Raw genomic sequence first — 14,394 nt, 5'->3', positions numbered from 1 at the left:
AATGGTAATTATGATTAATCCGTATGTGAAGGAAGATACTTATACACAGGGACACAAAGTTTTCAGTAAACTTGATCCAACACATATGTTTATATGCAACATAGAAATCTTTGCGAATATTAACGCTATAATTTAGTATAGCATTTCAACTCAAATATATAACTAAAAATATAGTGGCTGCTTTATTCACACATAATCGTTAATATTCACACAAATTTCTGTAGAGTGCGAACCTGTCGAATTTGTCGAGTAATCGAACTTCCAGTAAATAAACGGTGTGTAACATACGTCACAGAAACCAGAAGTAATGCCATGCTTACGCATAGCAAGGCGGGATCGCCCCACTGCGCAGGCCCTTTATATTTGGCGATCACAGCTCTAATATTCTGATCATAAGGTTCACAGGCTTCGCAGCCAAGGCATTGCAGCCAAGCTGGATCAGCCTGGTTAGCCCAGGGTCGTGAGTTCAAACCTCACCGGGAGCTTGATTTTTCAGATCTCGATCCGACTTGTCGGGAAAAGTGGCTGATCCAGCTTGGCTGCAATGCCTTGGCTGCGAAGCCTGTGAACCTTATGATCAGAATATTAGAGCTGTGATCGCCAAATATAAAGGGCCTGCGCAGTGGGGCGATCCCGCCTTACTATGCGTAAGTATGGCATTACTTCTGCGTTGTCTGATTACGGTGGTGGAGATCCTCTACGCATGTGAAGGTCGCCTGACAAGTTGTGCGCTTGCGCACCAGTGTACCTTGGCCACAATATACCCCGTGAAGCCAGTGAGCTCCTGTAGCTCAGTTGGTAGAGCGTTGGGCCTGGTTAGCCCAGGGTCGTGAGTTCAAACCTCACCGGGAGCTTGATTTTTCAGATCTCGCTCCGACTGGTCGGGAAAAGTGGCTGATCCAGCTTGGCTGCAATGCCTTGGCTGCGAAGCCTGTGAACCTTATGATCACATAAACCAGTGCTTGAATTGCGTAATGTTTTGCGTGCAGCTTTGCACATGTACTGCATAATCCCATAATGTGACCCAAATGATTTAACCATCGAATGTTCTCGAGTTTAGTGATTCATTTAACATCCTGTTTGCCACATAAAATGTTCTCCTATGCTTAAGGTCACATCACATCTATGTTCTTGTATTATATTACTTCGAGCGGTTCGTGATATCACGTGCGATTTTTGACCAATCAGCTCTCAGTTTGGAGAGCTTTAAAAATCCCAGTTTAGACCGGTAAATTCATTCTATTTGATTCCATTCGATTCTACTTGTTTCATCGTATTACTGTTACACTGCTATTATTACTGAGACTCTACAAGCTATTCGCCGGCTTGGGATTTATTCCCACAGCCTGATAATAAACTGTTTAATCGGGGTGAGGTAGGTAAATACCTTACAGGTGCCATCGGCATTAGAAAAAGGGAGAATGCAATAACGGATATGATGTCATCGCTTCTCCATCTATAAAACGTCTCCACTGAACTGGCTTCAAAGACTGCTAACTTTTGATTATTTCGGTCGCTGCCATTGGTTTGTCGCTTGCACAGCTATTTTGTTGCATATAGGTCGAAAGCCTCCTTGCAGTGTTTCGATTGTTGTTGCGCAACATATATCACGTCGTGAATATCGGGTTCATAAAAACATTACCTTGGATTGTGATTTGTCTGATGGTAAGTCTTTTTTGCGAATCGTTGGTATAACTTTAAAACTAACCGAAAGTTTTCTTTTAAGCCAAAGAAGAAAATACGATAATAAATTACATGTATATACTGCCGATGCAGCCAGGGAATATCTGGTAATGATTCGAACAATTCTTCTGCAATTTGTTGTGTTGGGATTATTTCAGGTTTGCTCTCCAGGTTCGTGTAATATTTAGGACACAAACAACAATAAACTCAAAAAATAATTTTCGTTTCAATACAATTGTCAACAAATAACGAAGCGTGCATTTATATTATAAATGTATAACTTTATTATGTTGACAAATGAGAGCTCACGTACTTTTCACTTTAAAACTTTGTCACATTTATGAGAAAAATTCACCAAACTGTAAGTTTTTAATACTTGCAGGTCGGGTAACTCGTTGCAGCGAATGTTGGTTGCTTCCGAAAAAAAAACACAACATGTTTATTGAGTAAATATTGACTTTCTTCTTCTAGTTCTATCTGGTTTATATCGACCTTTGCAAAATCGATGCGGCGAAAGAAACCGCACAGCAAACTTTGGTGTGACGAAACGTCTGACGTCAGCAGGTTGGTATGGTAACTGTAAAAACAATGAAAACTGCGAGTGGTTTATCGAAGCACCCAAAAATCAAGTGATCTTGTTCCGAGTGGTTTCGTTTTCAACAGAAATATGGGACAAACTGCAGGTTATATGTAAACTTTTTAATCAAAATTGCTTTAGTTTTTTTCTTGTTGCATTTTTGATGAACTCCAAACAATAACAGGTTTACGACAAGGACGGGAAAACACGGTTGGATTATTATTATGGAATTCTGTCACCATTCGATTTCACATCACCGAACAATGTAGTTCGACTTACGTTTACTTCACATTTTATTCGATCAAACCCAGGTTTCTCCATTGAATATAAAGCAGGTAAGACGACTAATGCTGCATATTTCGGATTTTATCACTAAACATGTTTTAGTGAAACAATAATTGTTTTCTTTTAGTTTTTTCTGGTTTGTATCCACCTTTGCAAAACCGATGCGGCGAAAGAAACCGCACAGCATACGTTGATGTGATGAAAAATCTCATGTCTCCCGGTTGGCCTGGTTATTACAAAAACAATGAAGATTGCGAGTGGTTTATCGAAGCACCCACAAATCACGTGATCTTGTTCAAAGTGGTATCGTTTTCAACTGGTAATTTTAGGGATAAACTACAGGTTAGATTAAAAAAAACGGAAAAAAATTATGTACTTTTGTAATTACTTTTATTATCATAGTTGCTTTTGTTTTTTCCTTGTTGCATTTTTATCTGTCGTGTACTAAAGATGAAATCAAAACAATAACAGGTTTACGACAAGGACAGACAAACGCGGTTGGATTATTTTTATGGAAAGCTGTCACCATTCAATTTCACATCACCCAACAATGTAGTTCGACTTAGATTTACTTCAGATATTTATGAAACATACCCAGGTTTTTCCATTGAATATAAAGCAGGTAGGAAGACCAATGTTGGTTGTTGCAGAATTATTCACTAAAACACAGCATGTTTGAGTGAACTATTTTTGGTTTTCTTGTAGTTGCATCAGGTTTGTATCCACCTATGCAAAACCGATGCGGTGATAGAAACCGCACAGCAAACGTTGATGTGACGAAAAATCTGACGTCACCGGGTTGGCCTGGTAATTACAAAAACAATGAAGATTGCGAGTGGTTTATCGAAGCACCCAAAAATCACGTGATCTTGTTCCGAGTGGTTTCGTTTTCAATTTATTACAGAAACGACAAACTGCAGGTTAGATGAAAAGAACCGGAAGAATTATTTAGTTTTGTAATCACTTTTATTATCATAGTTACTTTCGTTTTTTTCTCGTTTCATTTTTGTCTACCATGTACTAAAGATGAACTCAAAACAATAACAGGTTTACGACAAAGATGATGAAACGCGGTTGGATTTTTATGATGGACATCTGCCACCTGGTTTGAATTTTACATCACCTAACAATGTAGTTCGACTTAGGTTTACTTCATATAGATTTAAAACAAACCCAGGTTTCTTAATTGAATATAAAGCAGGTAGGAATACCAATACTGCTTGTTTCAGAATTACTCACAAAGACAAAACATTACTAAGTGAAATATTAATTGATTTCTTCTAGTTTTAACCGGTTTGTACCCACCTTTGCGAAACCGTTGCGGCGAAAGAAACCGCACAGCAAACGTCGGTGTGATGCAACGTCTGACGTCACCTGGTTGGCCTGGTAACTTCAAATACAATGAATACTGCGAGTGGTTTATCGAAGCTCCCACAAATCACGTGATCTTGTTCAAGTTTGTTTCGTTTGCAACACATTTTTATTCGAATCAACTACAGGTTAGATGAAAAGAACCGAGAAAAATATGAACATAAGGTTCACAGGCTTCGCAGCCAAGGCATTGCAGCCAAGCTGGATCAGCCACTTTTCCCGACAAGTCGGAGCGAGATCTGAAAAATCAAGCTCCCGGTGACGTTTGAACTGACGACCCTGGGCTAACCAGGCCCAACGCTCTACCAACTGAGCTACAGGAGATCTCGCTCCGAGTTCAAACCTCACCGGGAGCTTGATTTTTCAGATCTCGCTCCGACTTGTCGGGAAAAGTGGCTGATCCAGCTTGGCTGCAATGCCTTGGCTGCGAAGCCTGTGAACCTTATGATCAGAATATTAGAGCTGTGATCGCCAAATATAAAGGGCCTGCGCAGTGGGGCGATCCCGCCTTGCTATGCGTAAGCATGGCATTACTTCTGCGTTGTCTGATTACGGTGGTGGAGATCCTCTACGCATGTGAAGGTCGCCTGACAAGTTGTGCGCTTGCGCACCAGTGTGCCTTGGCCACAATATACCCCGTGAAGCCACTGAGCTCCTGCAGCTCAGTTGGTAGAGCGTTGGGCCTGGTTATCCCAGGGTCGTGAGTTCAAACCTCACCGGGAGCTTGATTTTTCAGATCTCGCTCCGACTTGTCGGGAAAAGTGGCTGATCCAGCTTGGCTGCAATGCCTTGGCTGCGAAGCCTGTGAACCTTATGATCAGAATATTAGAGCTGTGATCGCCAAATATAAAGGGCCTGCGCAGTGAGGCGATCCCGCCTTGCTATGCGTAAGCATGGCATTACTTCTGCGTTGTCAGAAAATTATGAAGTTTTGTTTTTACTTTTATTATGATTGTGTTATAGTTGTTTTTATCTGGGCCAATCCTAAACTAAACCACATAATGCTTATTCAACAAAGACTATTGCCCATGTTTTTTTTCTTGTTACATTTTTATCCGTGGTTTACCAAATATTAATACCAATTAATAACAGGTTTACGACAAAGACGGGAATACGCGGTTGGATTATTATTATTATGGAAATCTGTCACCATTCTATTTCACATCACCCAACAATGTTTTTCGACTTACGTTTACTTCAGAGACTTATACAACAGGCCCAGGTTTCAACATTGAATATAAAGCAGGTTCGCGACCAATGTTAGTTGTTTCACATGTAATCACTAAAAGCCAACATGTTCACAAAGTGAAATATTTATTATTTTCTTGTAGTTTTGTCTGGTTTGTATCCACCTTTGCAAAACCGATGCGGCGAAAGAAACCGCACAGCATACGTTGATGTGACGAAACGTCTGACGTCACCGGGTTGGCTTGGTAACTATAAATTCGACGAAGAATGCGAGTGGTTTATCGAAGCTCCCATAAACCACGTGATTTTGTTCGAAGTTATTTCGTTTTCAACCCACTCATGTTGCGATTATCTGAAGGTTAGATTTTTTTTTAAATGCGATGAAACGCGTATTTACCAGGACTATAACAAAACACGCCGAAGTCCTACATTGTTTTGATCAAAGAAAAATCTCTTCTAGTATTTTTTCTTGTTTTTGAGCTAATTAGTACAATCCTCTAGTTCCGATTTCATAGTCTATATTTGTATTTAGAATGCTCTATATGTTTTATGAAGAATGCGAATGGAAATAATCAATTTCATTAACAGATTTACAATGACAGTGGTCCATATCCAATTGTGAAGTTTTCTGGAAAATTGCCGCGTTTCAACTTTACGTCATTAAAACATGTTGCGCGATTGAGGTTTACATCTAACTTTGGACCCCAACAAGGCTTCATGCTTAGCTTCAAAGCTGGTTGGTGGACATCAGTTTCCAACCCTATTGTAAAACAAACCATTTCCTGTCAAATTCCAATCTCGGAATTTAAACTAGTTTCAGCACTTCCTGGTGTATACACAACACTTCAACCAGGTTGTGGTTGTGGACAAAGAAATCGCACAGCAAAGGTAGGTGTGACGAAACGTCTGACCTCACCAGGTTGGCCTGGTAACTATAACAACAATGAAGACTGTGAGTGGTTTATCGAAGCTCCAACAAATCACGAGATCTTGTTCGAGGTTGTTTCGTTTTCAACTAGTTGCTATAATCATAAACTACAGGTTAGATTAAAATAGCCTTTTTTGTGAGTACTTTTTTTATCATTGAACAGTTGTTTTAACGAGGCCTATCTTAAAGAGGAGCCTGTAGCGTTTTCAACAAAGATTTTTACGAATTTTGGTTTTCTTGCTTTTTTTTAACTGTCATGTAGGTACTTGAAATAACCTCATAACAATAACAGGTTTACGACAAGGACGGGAAAACACGGTTGGATTATTATTGTGGAAATGTGCAACCATTTAATTTCACATCACCCAACAATGTAGTTCGACTTACATTTACTTCGAGTAGTTCTGGAACATACCCAGGTTTCTCCATTGAATATAAAGCAGGTAGGAAGACCAATGTTGGTTGTAGCCGAATGTATCACTAAAACACAACATGATTAAAAAGTGAAGTATTTATTATTTTCTTGCAGTTGCATCAGGTTTATATCCACCTTTGCATCGATGCGGCGAAAGAAACCGCATAGCATACGTTGATGTAACGAAACATTTGACGTCACCAGGTTGGCCTGGTAAATATAAATATCTTGAAGATTGCGAGTGGTTTATCGAAGCACCAACAAATCATGTGATCTTGTTCGAGGTTGTTTCGTTTTCAACTAAGTCTCGTGGTGACAAACTGCAGGTTAGATAAAAGTAACTGGAATATTTTTTTAGTTATGTGTTTACTTTTGTTGTCAGCAGTTGTTTTAATTATGTCCACCCTAAAGCACGTAACGTTTTCATCTAAGAGTGTTGCTTTGAATATTTTACCTACTGCATTTTTATCTTTTGTGTACTAAACATAAATTAAAAATAATAACAGGTTTACGACAAGGACTTAAAAACGCGGTTGGATTATTATCATGGAAATCTGCAACCTGGTTTCAATTTCACATCACCTAACAATGCAGTTCGACTTACGTTTACTTCATATAGATTTACTTCTTCCGTTGGAACAAACCCAGGTTTCTCCATTGGATACAAAGCAGGTAGGAATACGAATATTAGATGATGATGAAGTTAATATTTCTGAGGTATATTTGGTTGAGTTGCTACCACTGTAACTTGGTTTTGAGCTGTTTCATTTCTCTACGTGTTTTTGCAATATATACACTGCAGCATTAAATTGTGCAATAACGTCAAACCCTGAGTTCATAATGTAATCCTAAACAGTTTGCGTCAAGTTGTGGATGGTATTTAATGCCGTGCCCAAAATTTCTTGACCTTATATATGACATAATATGCTTTTGCAGTAAAATGTTGGACTGATTTCAAGTCAAATGAAAGTTTCATCAATACGACTTCTTCATGGGCTGGGGGGGTCCTGAACAGCACGGTTTCCTCCACTCTGTCGTATCGTGGATGCGAACCTGACGAGCTAAAATTATATTTGATTGCAAAAAACTTAAATGTAAGCAAGGTCGTGGCAAGTTTCTGTCCTAATGTTACTTTTAAAACTCCAAGCAACGATATGAGAGTGGACGTGGATAAAACGCCAAATGTAACAATACTGTCTTCGGAACTATTTGGCAGCAGTTTTCGCGAAATTGCCTTTTGTCGTTACAACGATGCAACGATAAGGAGTCAAGGAAATTCTGATGAAAGTGAGTTGTTTGGAAACATCAACTATCTGAGCTGTCGGCATAATCGCCGTGTTGAATTTACATATAAAGACATATCATGATCGACAGCACGCGAAGGTTACCTTGGTTCGCCAAATCGTTGTGTATTAAATTGCTATGGTAGATAACAATGTTTTAACGAACCAATTGGAAATGTCAACCTCGATGCGTAATCACCAGGCAAATTATGCGACCCATTATGGTCCGCCCTATTGGTGGTTGCCTAGTTCGCAAAATGCACGAATAAGATATTGACATTTTTCTTACATTATAGATTGCCTACATCTCCCAAATCTCACGATTGTTCAACCAGCAAACCAGAAAAACTGGTTTTACAAAAACCAGGCGACTGCCGGATTGAACAATGAATCGTGTTGGAAAGGTGACTTTAATATATTTGGGATTGCCGAATATTTGATAATTAGCATTTTCTTTTAATTAATGGGGAATTTTACAGGTTTGTTTGTGGATATCAACTCATCCAACACAACTACGTTGACCGAGGGAAAAGCTCTGTTTTATTGCAAGAAATTGAGCGATGACATGAATTCTGTTTATATAAGCGTGGGCAACCAAGTGTATTGGGGCAAAGAAGTATGTTTATGATTTAGATTAAACCTATGTTACTAACTTATGCACAAATGTGAACTGATTTCAGAACAAAGTTTAAATAAATTAAGTAAATTATACATTTCGTTTCAGTTCGCATTTGCGTTCATTCAAGTGACGGCTTCAGACCACGGTACCTTGGTGTCGTGTTACCAAAACTCCAAGGAACACAAACAATCGACATCAAGATATGTGAAACTTGACGTTCAATGTAAGGAAACTCGTCACCCTTGAACAGTATCAATCAAAAAAATCGCTTTCGCAACCAAGTATTGTGGGCAGAACTATTTTTAAGATATCACCATTGTTGTGTGGAGATTCTCTGGGTTGTTTCCAAATTACTCATTTTCGGTTTCGCATTTTTTTTATAGAAAGCTCGTTTCATAAATTGGGTTTGTTTTATCGTAACTTCCTCGCTTTGTGTTTGATTAATGTCTGGTGTTTATCATATTGATTATTGCTCCGTATCATGACCGTACAGAAAAAACGAACCCTGTTCAAAATACTGTTCAAAGTAATACTTGTCACGAAACTTGGTTTCGGGATCTTTTAAAATTCTTATCATTCCTTGCAGATCCGCCCATAATTCATGACAAAGTAATTCAAAAAAGTGTCACCTTGCACCAGGAAACATTTGTCAGCTTGGGATTCACATCGAATCCACCAACAGCAGGAAATGGTAAAGTGCAAGTTACCAAGCCAGGTTTGTTCGAAGCAAACATTTATGTATTTGTCCTATCACGAGACACTACTTTAATTTCAAAGCACGTTATAAAGGCCTATTTTTTTGTGGTAAAACACGCTGGAAAACTGAAAAGTTCCTCAGAACAATTGAACTTATTAGTATAGCCCAGTAACCAATTTTTTTTTGTCATCACTTATTTTGATGAGATTTCAGACAGCAGACAAGGCAATAATATGAGTCATTATTGGTTAAAAGTTAACTCATATAAAACTATTTTATAATTTTTAAACAAACTGTAACTGCCTCACAAATGTTGCACTCACACTATGTCAAATGCCACTTGTTAAGAAATCGATTTTATTACAGGAGGAACAACCACGAAAAACGTGGTGGTAACTTCGAACCTCACGTCCAATGAAATCATCTCCGGACCTCCGTTTAATGCTGCGCACACAATAGAGCTGACACTAAAATACGAATCACCAACTTTTGTAAACAATTCCCCTGACAAAAATAAATTACATTCTATACTTGATATCATTCTACCAATAGTGTTAGTTGTGTGTGTTGTTATAATAGTAGCGGGTGTGATTGTTGGTGTTCGACGTCATCGCCTTGCAGCCTCCAGAAGAAGTAAGTATTTGACTTACGTATGATTGTAGTTTTAATCGCTGGGTTCGCTTCTGTTGCACCTAATAGAAATCACCGGAGAATAAAGAATTGAGCTTGGCGATTAAATTTGCGAAATCTTATCTTGATATTTCGGTTTCTTGTCCACGTTCTATTGTTGTCGGTAGATATGACGGCATTTCCTCACCGATACCATAACGCTGCAAGCACTGTGCCAGGCTCCCTTTTTCCCAACGTTTAAGTTGCTCATATCTAACCTCACAGCATACAAGCATTGAAACTTGTTCGAATCGACGCGACCATGCAAAGAATATACGCCACTTTCTTCCTCACTTCACGACCTATATGTTTTTATGCAGTCGCGAAACCCGAAGGAATGGAGATGGTTGCAACAGTCGAGACCCAAAAAACACAACCCATTTAGTGAGGATTAAATCTTTGTAATCATGTTTCGCTTGTGTTCGAGTGATGACGTAACCCTTGTTGCAGCGTAAATGATCAACGTCGATTACCACCTGGACGAGAAGCCGAGGAGTTCTCTGCTGTCGAAAGTGTTTATCTGAACCTCAGGGCTGGTCCTGCAGCTCTACCGGAGGACGAGGGACATTACGAAATAATAATCTGATATCAGTATATCGTTATCACGTGATTTCCTTGCCCTCAAATCAACCTGGCGTCACCGAACAATGTAAAAACGTGGATAGATGACATCGCAGAATGCAATCATTGTTTTAGTCACAAACATTTTCAGGTTCTGGAGTTGCAGAACCACTTAAAACTGCTTTAAAGCACTATTGACGTCACATATGACGCCATGCACTGTATTTCCTCGTATTGATTATTTTCAATTGATTCTGTTCATAGTCTTACGTTTATTCTTACTCGTTGCTTTCCATTAAATGAAAAAAGCCCAAATCACTACGAATTATTATTGTAAGAAATATCAAAATGCTTGCGTATGCGAAATAAACGTCACAGTTTCCAACTGTAGAAAAATCAACATTTTTGTTCTCTATTGATGGACTTGCTGCTGAACATATTTGAGCAAAAATTACATTCTGCTCCACTGACAATTCGGGAAGAGATAACATTAGCGGGAGAAAACATGTTCATTTATAAATATCAGAGATCACCTTACCCTAAAAAGAATGGGATTCGAACTAATCCGAATACCTGCAACCCGTATTCGGTCGAATTCGAATTTTTAATGGCGTCATAAATTTGCATATCAGTCGATAAATACCACGCACCGTTTGTATGTTCGCTGTCGCGAGAAATTCTATTCTGTTGTCGTTATTTATGAGAAATAAGCCAGTGTTTGTTTTGTAAAATTCAAGTTTCGTGCATAAATTCCAGTTAACGGCAATGTCCAATTCTAACTGTCGTTGTAAAAACTCGGATAATATGTTTCGATTTTTGTTATTCCCATTCCACAAAGTGCACACGACCGTTTACAAAACACATCGTTCAAGTATACGATCATATACCTAGAAGAAAACCTAATCTGGGTTCAAATACCAGTGCGGAAAAAAATAGTTTAGTCACAGTAGGAAAGGTCATCCTGATGCGTAACCACCAGACAAATTATGCGCCCCATTGGTGGTTGTCTAGTTCGCCAAATGGACGAATAAGATATTAACATTTATCTTGTATTATGTTGCCTACATCTTCCAAATCTCACTATTGTTCAACCTGCAAGCCACAAAAACTGATTTTACAAAAACCAGGCGACTGCCGGATTGAACAATGAATCGTGTTGGAAAGGTGACTTAAATATATTTGGGATTGTTGAAAATTTGAGCATTTTCTTTTAATTAATGGGGAATTTTATAGGTTTGTTTGTGGATATCAAATCCTCCAACACAACTACGTTGACCGAGGGAAAAGCTCTGTTTTATTGCAAGAAATTGAGCGATGACATGAATTCTGTTTATATAAGCGTGGGCAACCAAGTGTATTGGGGCAAAGAAGTATGTTTATGATTTAGATTAAACCTATGTTACTAACTTATGCACGAATGTGAACTGATTTCAGAACAAAGTCAAAAGAAATTAAGTAAATTATACATTTCGTTTCAGTTCGCATTTGCGTTCATTCAAGTGACGGCTTCAGACCACGGAACCTTGGTGTCGTGTTACCAAAACTCCAAGGAACACAAACAATCGACATCAAGATATCTGAAACTTAACGTTCAATGTAAGGAAACTCGTCACCCTTAACCAGTATACACCAAAGAAATTCGCTTTCGCAACCAAGTATTGTGGGCAAAACTATTTCTAAGATATCACCATTGTTGTGTGGAGATTCTCTGGGTTGTTTCCAAATTACTCATTTTCGGTTTCACATTTTTTTATAGAAAGCTCGTTTCATAAATTGGGTTTGTTTTATCGTAACTTCCTCGCTTTGTGTTTGATTAATGTCTGGTGTTTATCATATTGATTATTGCTCCGTATCATGACCGTACAGAAAAAACGAACCCTGTTCAAAATACTGTTCAAAGTAATACTTGTCGCGTAAGTTGGTTTCGGGATCTTTTAAAATTCTTATCATTCCTTGCAGATCGGTCCATAATCCCTGACAAAGTAATTCGAAAATATGTAACCTTGCACCAGGAAACATTTGTCAGCTTGGGAATCACATCGAATCCACCAACAGCAGGAAATGGTAAAGTGCAAGTTACCAAGCCAGGTTTGTTCGAAGCAAACATTTATGTATTTGTCCTATCACGAGACACTACTTTAATTTCAAAGCACGTTATACAGGCCTATTTTTTTGTGGTAAAACACGCTGGAAAACTGAAAAGTTCCTCAGAACCATTGAACTTATTAGTATAGCCCAGTAACCAATTTTTTTTTGTCATCACTTATTTTGATGAGATTTCAGACAGCAGACAAGGCAATAATATGGGTCATTATTGGTTAAAAGTTAACTCATATAAAACTATTTTATAATTTTTAAACAAATTGTAATTGCCTCACAAATGTTGCACTCACACTATGTCAAATGCCACTTATTAGGAAATCGATTTTATTACAGGAGGAACAACCACGAAAAACGTGGTGATAACTTCAAACCTCACGTCCAATGAAATCATCTCTGGACCTCCGTTTAATGCTGCGCACACAATAGAGCTGACACTAAAAAACGAATCACCAACTGCCGTAAACAATTCCCCTGACAAAAATATATTTCTATACTTGATATCATTCTACCAATAGTGTTGGTTGTGTGTGTTGTTATAATAGTAGCGGGTGTGATTGTTGGTGTTCGACGTCATCGCCTTGCAGCCTCCAGAAGAAGTAAGTATTTAACTTACGTATGATTGTAGTTTTAATCGCTGGGTTCGCTTCTGTTGCGCCTATTAGAAATCACCGGAGAATACAGAATTGAGCTTGGCGATTATATTTGCGAAATCTTATCTTGATATTTCGGTTTCTTGTCCACGTTCTATTGTTGTCGGTAGATATGACGGCATTTCCTCACCGATACCATATCGCTGCAAGCACTGTGCCAGGCTCCCTTTTTCCCAACGTTTAAGTTGCTCATATCTAACCTCACAGCATACAAGCATTGAAACTTGTTCGAATCGACGCGACCATGCAAAGAATATACGCCACTTTCTTCCTCACTTCACGACCTATATGTTTTTGTGCAGTCGCGAAACCCGAAGGAATGGAGATGGTTGCAACAGTCGAGACCCCAAAAACACAACCCATTTAGTGAGGATTAAATCTTTGTAACTATGTTTCGCTTGTGTTCGAGTGATGACGTAACCCTTGTTGCAGCGTAAATGATCAACGTCGATTACCACCTGGACGAGAAGCCGAGTTCTCTGCTGTCGAAAGTGTTTATCTGAACCTCAGGGCTGGTCCTGCAGCTCTACCGGAGGACGAGGGACATTACGAAATAATAATCTGATATCAGTATATCGTTATCACGTGATTTCCTTTCCCTCAAATCAACCTGGCGTCACCGAACAATGTAAAAACGTGGATAGATGACATCGCAGAATGCAATCATTGTTTTAGTCACAAACATTTGCAGGTTCTGGAGTTGCAGAACCACTTAAAACTGCTTTAAAGCACTATTGACGTCACATATGACGCCATGCACTGTATTTCCTCGTATTGATTAATTTCAATTGATTCTGTTCATAGTCTTACGTTTATTCTTACTCGTTGCTTTCCATTAAATGAAAAAAGCCCAAATCACTACGAATGATTATTGTAAGAAATATCAAAATGCTTGCGTATGCGAAATAAACGTCACAGTTTCCAACTGTAGAAAAATCAACATTTTTGTTCTCTATTGATGGACTTGCTGCTGAACATATTTGAGCAAAAATTACATTCTGCTCCACTGACAATTCGGGAAGAGATAACATTAGCGGGAGAAAACATGTTCATTTATAAATATCAGAGATCACCTTACCCTAAAAAGAATGGGATTCGAACTAATCCGAATACCTGCAACCCGTATTCGGTCGAATTCGAATTTTTAATGGCGTCATAAATTTGCATATCAGTCGATAAATACCACGCACCGTTTGTATGTTCGCTGTCGCGAGAAATTCTATTCTGTTGTCGTTATTTATGAGAAATAAGCCAGTGTTTGTTTTGTAAAATTCAAGTTTCGTGCATAAATTCCAGTTAACGGCAATGTCCAATTCTAACTGTCGTTGTAAAAACTCGGATAATATGTTTCGATTTTTGTTATTC

The 14,394-nt window shown here is 38.6% G+C and overlaps 2 protein-coding genes and 1 non-coding gene across 7 annotated transcripts; all 3 read left to right on the top strand.

The window, feature by feature from the left end:
* The first annotated feature begins 780 nt into the window (after nt 1-780).
* Trnat-ggu (transfer RNA threonine (anticodon GGU)) lies at nt 781-854 on the top strand. Its single transcript has one exon. It is a non-coding gene; the product is annotated as a tRNA-Thr (tRNA).
* A 670-nt stretch (nt 855-1,524) lies between these two features.
* Nucleotides 1,525-10,641, top strand: LOC145898608 (cubilin-like). Of its 5 annotated transcripts, XM_082987128.1 has the most exons (24): nt 1,525-1,665; nt 1,727-1,854; nt 2,155-2,366; nt 2,445-2,595; nt 2,673-2,887; nt 3,017-3,167; nt 3,251-3,465; nt 3,593-3,746; nt 3,830-4,044; nt 5,009-5,162; nt 5,248-5,462; nt 5,693-5,840; nt 5,919-6,145; nt 6,325-6,475; nt 6,562-6,773; nt 6,954-7,119; nt 7,384-7,734; nt 8,027-8,134; nt 8,210-8,346; nt 8,455-8,572; nt 8,936-9,064; nt 9,413-9,679; nt 10,036-10,099; nt 10,166-10,641. In XM_082987128.1, the coding sequence occupies exons 2-24, from the start codon at nt 1,794-1,796 to the stop codon at nt 10,299-10,301; spliced, it is 3,957 nt and encodes a 1,318-aa protein (XP_082843254.1). In that variant the 5' UTR covers nt 1,525-1,665; nt 1,727-1,793; the 3' UTR covers nt 10,302-10,641. The 5 variants fall into 5 exon arrangements, with proteins under 5 accessions (XP_082843254.1, XP_082843253.1, XP_082843257.1 ...); XM_082987127.1 differs by having other exon boundaries at nt 5,693-6,145; XM_082987131.1 differs by lacking the exon at nt 1,525-1,665 and having other exon boundaries at nt 1,765-1,841; nt 2,155-2,247; nt 5,693-6,145.
* Nucleotides 10,642-11,563: 922 nt separating this feature from the next.
* Nucleotides 11,564-13,879, top strand: LOC145899334 (uncharacterized). Its single transcript, XM_082988077.1, has 6 exons — nt 11,564-11,646; nt 11,755-11,872; nt 12,236-12,364; nt 12,713-12,975; nt 13,332-13,395; nt 13,462-13,879. The coding sequence occupies exons 1-4, from the start codon at nt 11,596-11,598 to the stop codon at nt 12,892-12,894; spliced, it is 480 nt and encodes a 159-aa protein (XP_082844203.1). The 5' UTR covers nt 11,564-11,595; the 3' UTR covers nt 12,895-12,975; nt 13,332-13,395; nt 13,462-13,879.
* The last annotated feature ends 515 nt before the right edge of the window (nt 13,880-14,394 follow it).

Source organism: Ascidia mentula, chromosome 4 (assembly GCF_947561715.1).
Source record: "Ascidia mentula chromosome 4, kaAscMent1.1, whole genome shotgun sequence".
NCBI classification, from domain to species: domain Eukaryota; kingdom Metazoa; phylum Chordata; class Ascidiacea; order Phlebobranchia; family Ascidiidae; genus Ascidia; species Ascidia mentula.
Note: the sequence above shows the minus strand (reverse complement) of the source record. Positions and strands in the feature narration are given on the sequence as shown.

Coding starts and splice junctions, on each gene's coding strand:
- LOC145898608 (XM_082987127.1), top strand. CDS start 1,794: ATGATTCGAACAATTCTTCTGCAATTTGTTGTGTTGGGATTATTTCAG. Junction 6,774..6,953: donor CTCGTGGTGACAAACTGCAG/GTTAGATAAAAG, acceptor AAATAATAACAG/GTTTACGACAAGGACTTAAA. Junction 8,573..8,935: donor TGTGAAACTTGACGTTCAAT/GTAAGGAAACTC, acceptor CATTCCTTGCAG/ATCCGCCCATAATTCATGAC.
- LOC145899334 (XM_082988077.1), top strand. CDS start 11,596: ATGAATTCTGTTTATATAAGCGTGGGCAACCAAGTGTATTGGGGCAAA. Junction 11,647..11,754: donor AAGTGTATTGGGGCAAAGAA/GTATGTTTATGA, acceptor ATTTCGTTTCAG/TTCGCATTTGCGTTCATTCA. Junction 11,873..12,235: donor TCTGAAACTTAACGTTCAAT/GTAAGGAAACTC, acceptor CATTCCTTGCAG/ATCGGTCCATAATCCCTGAC.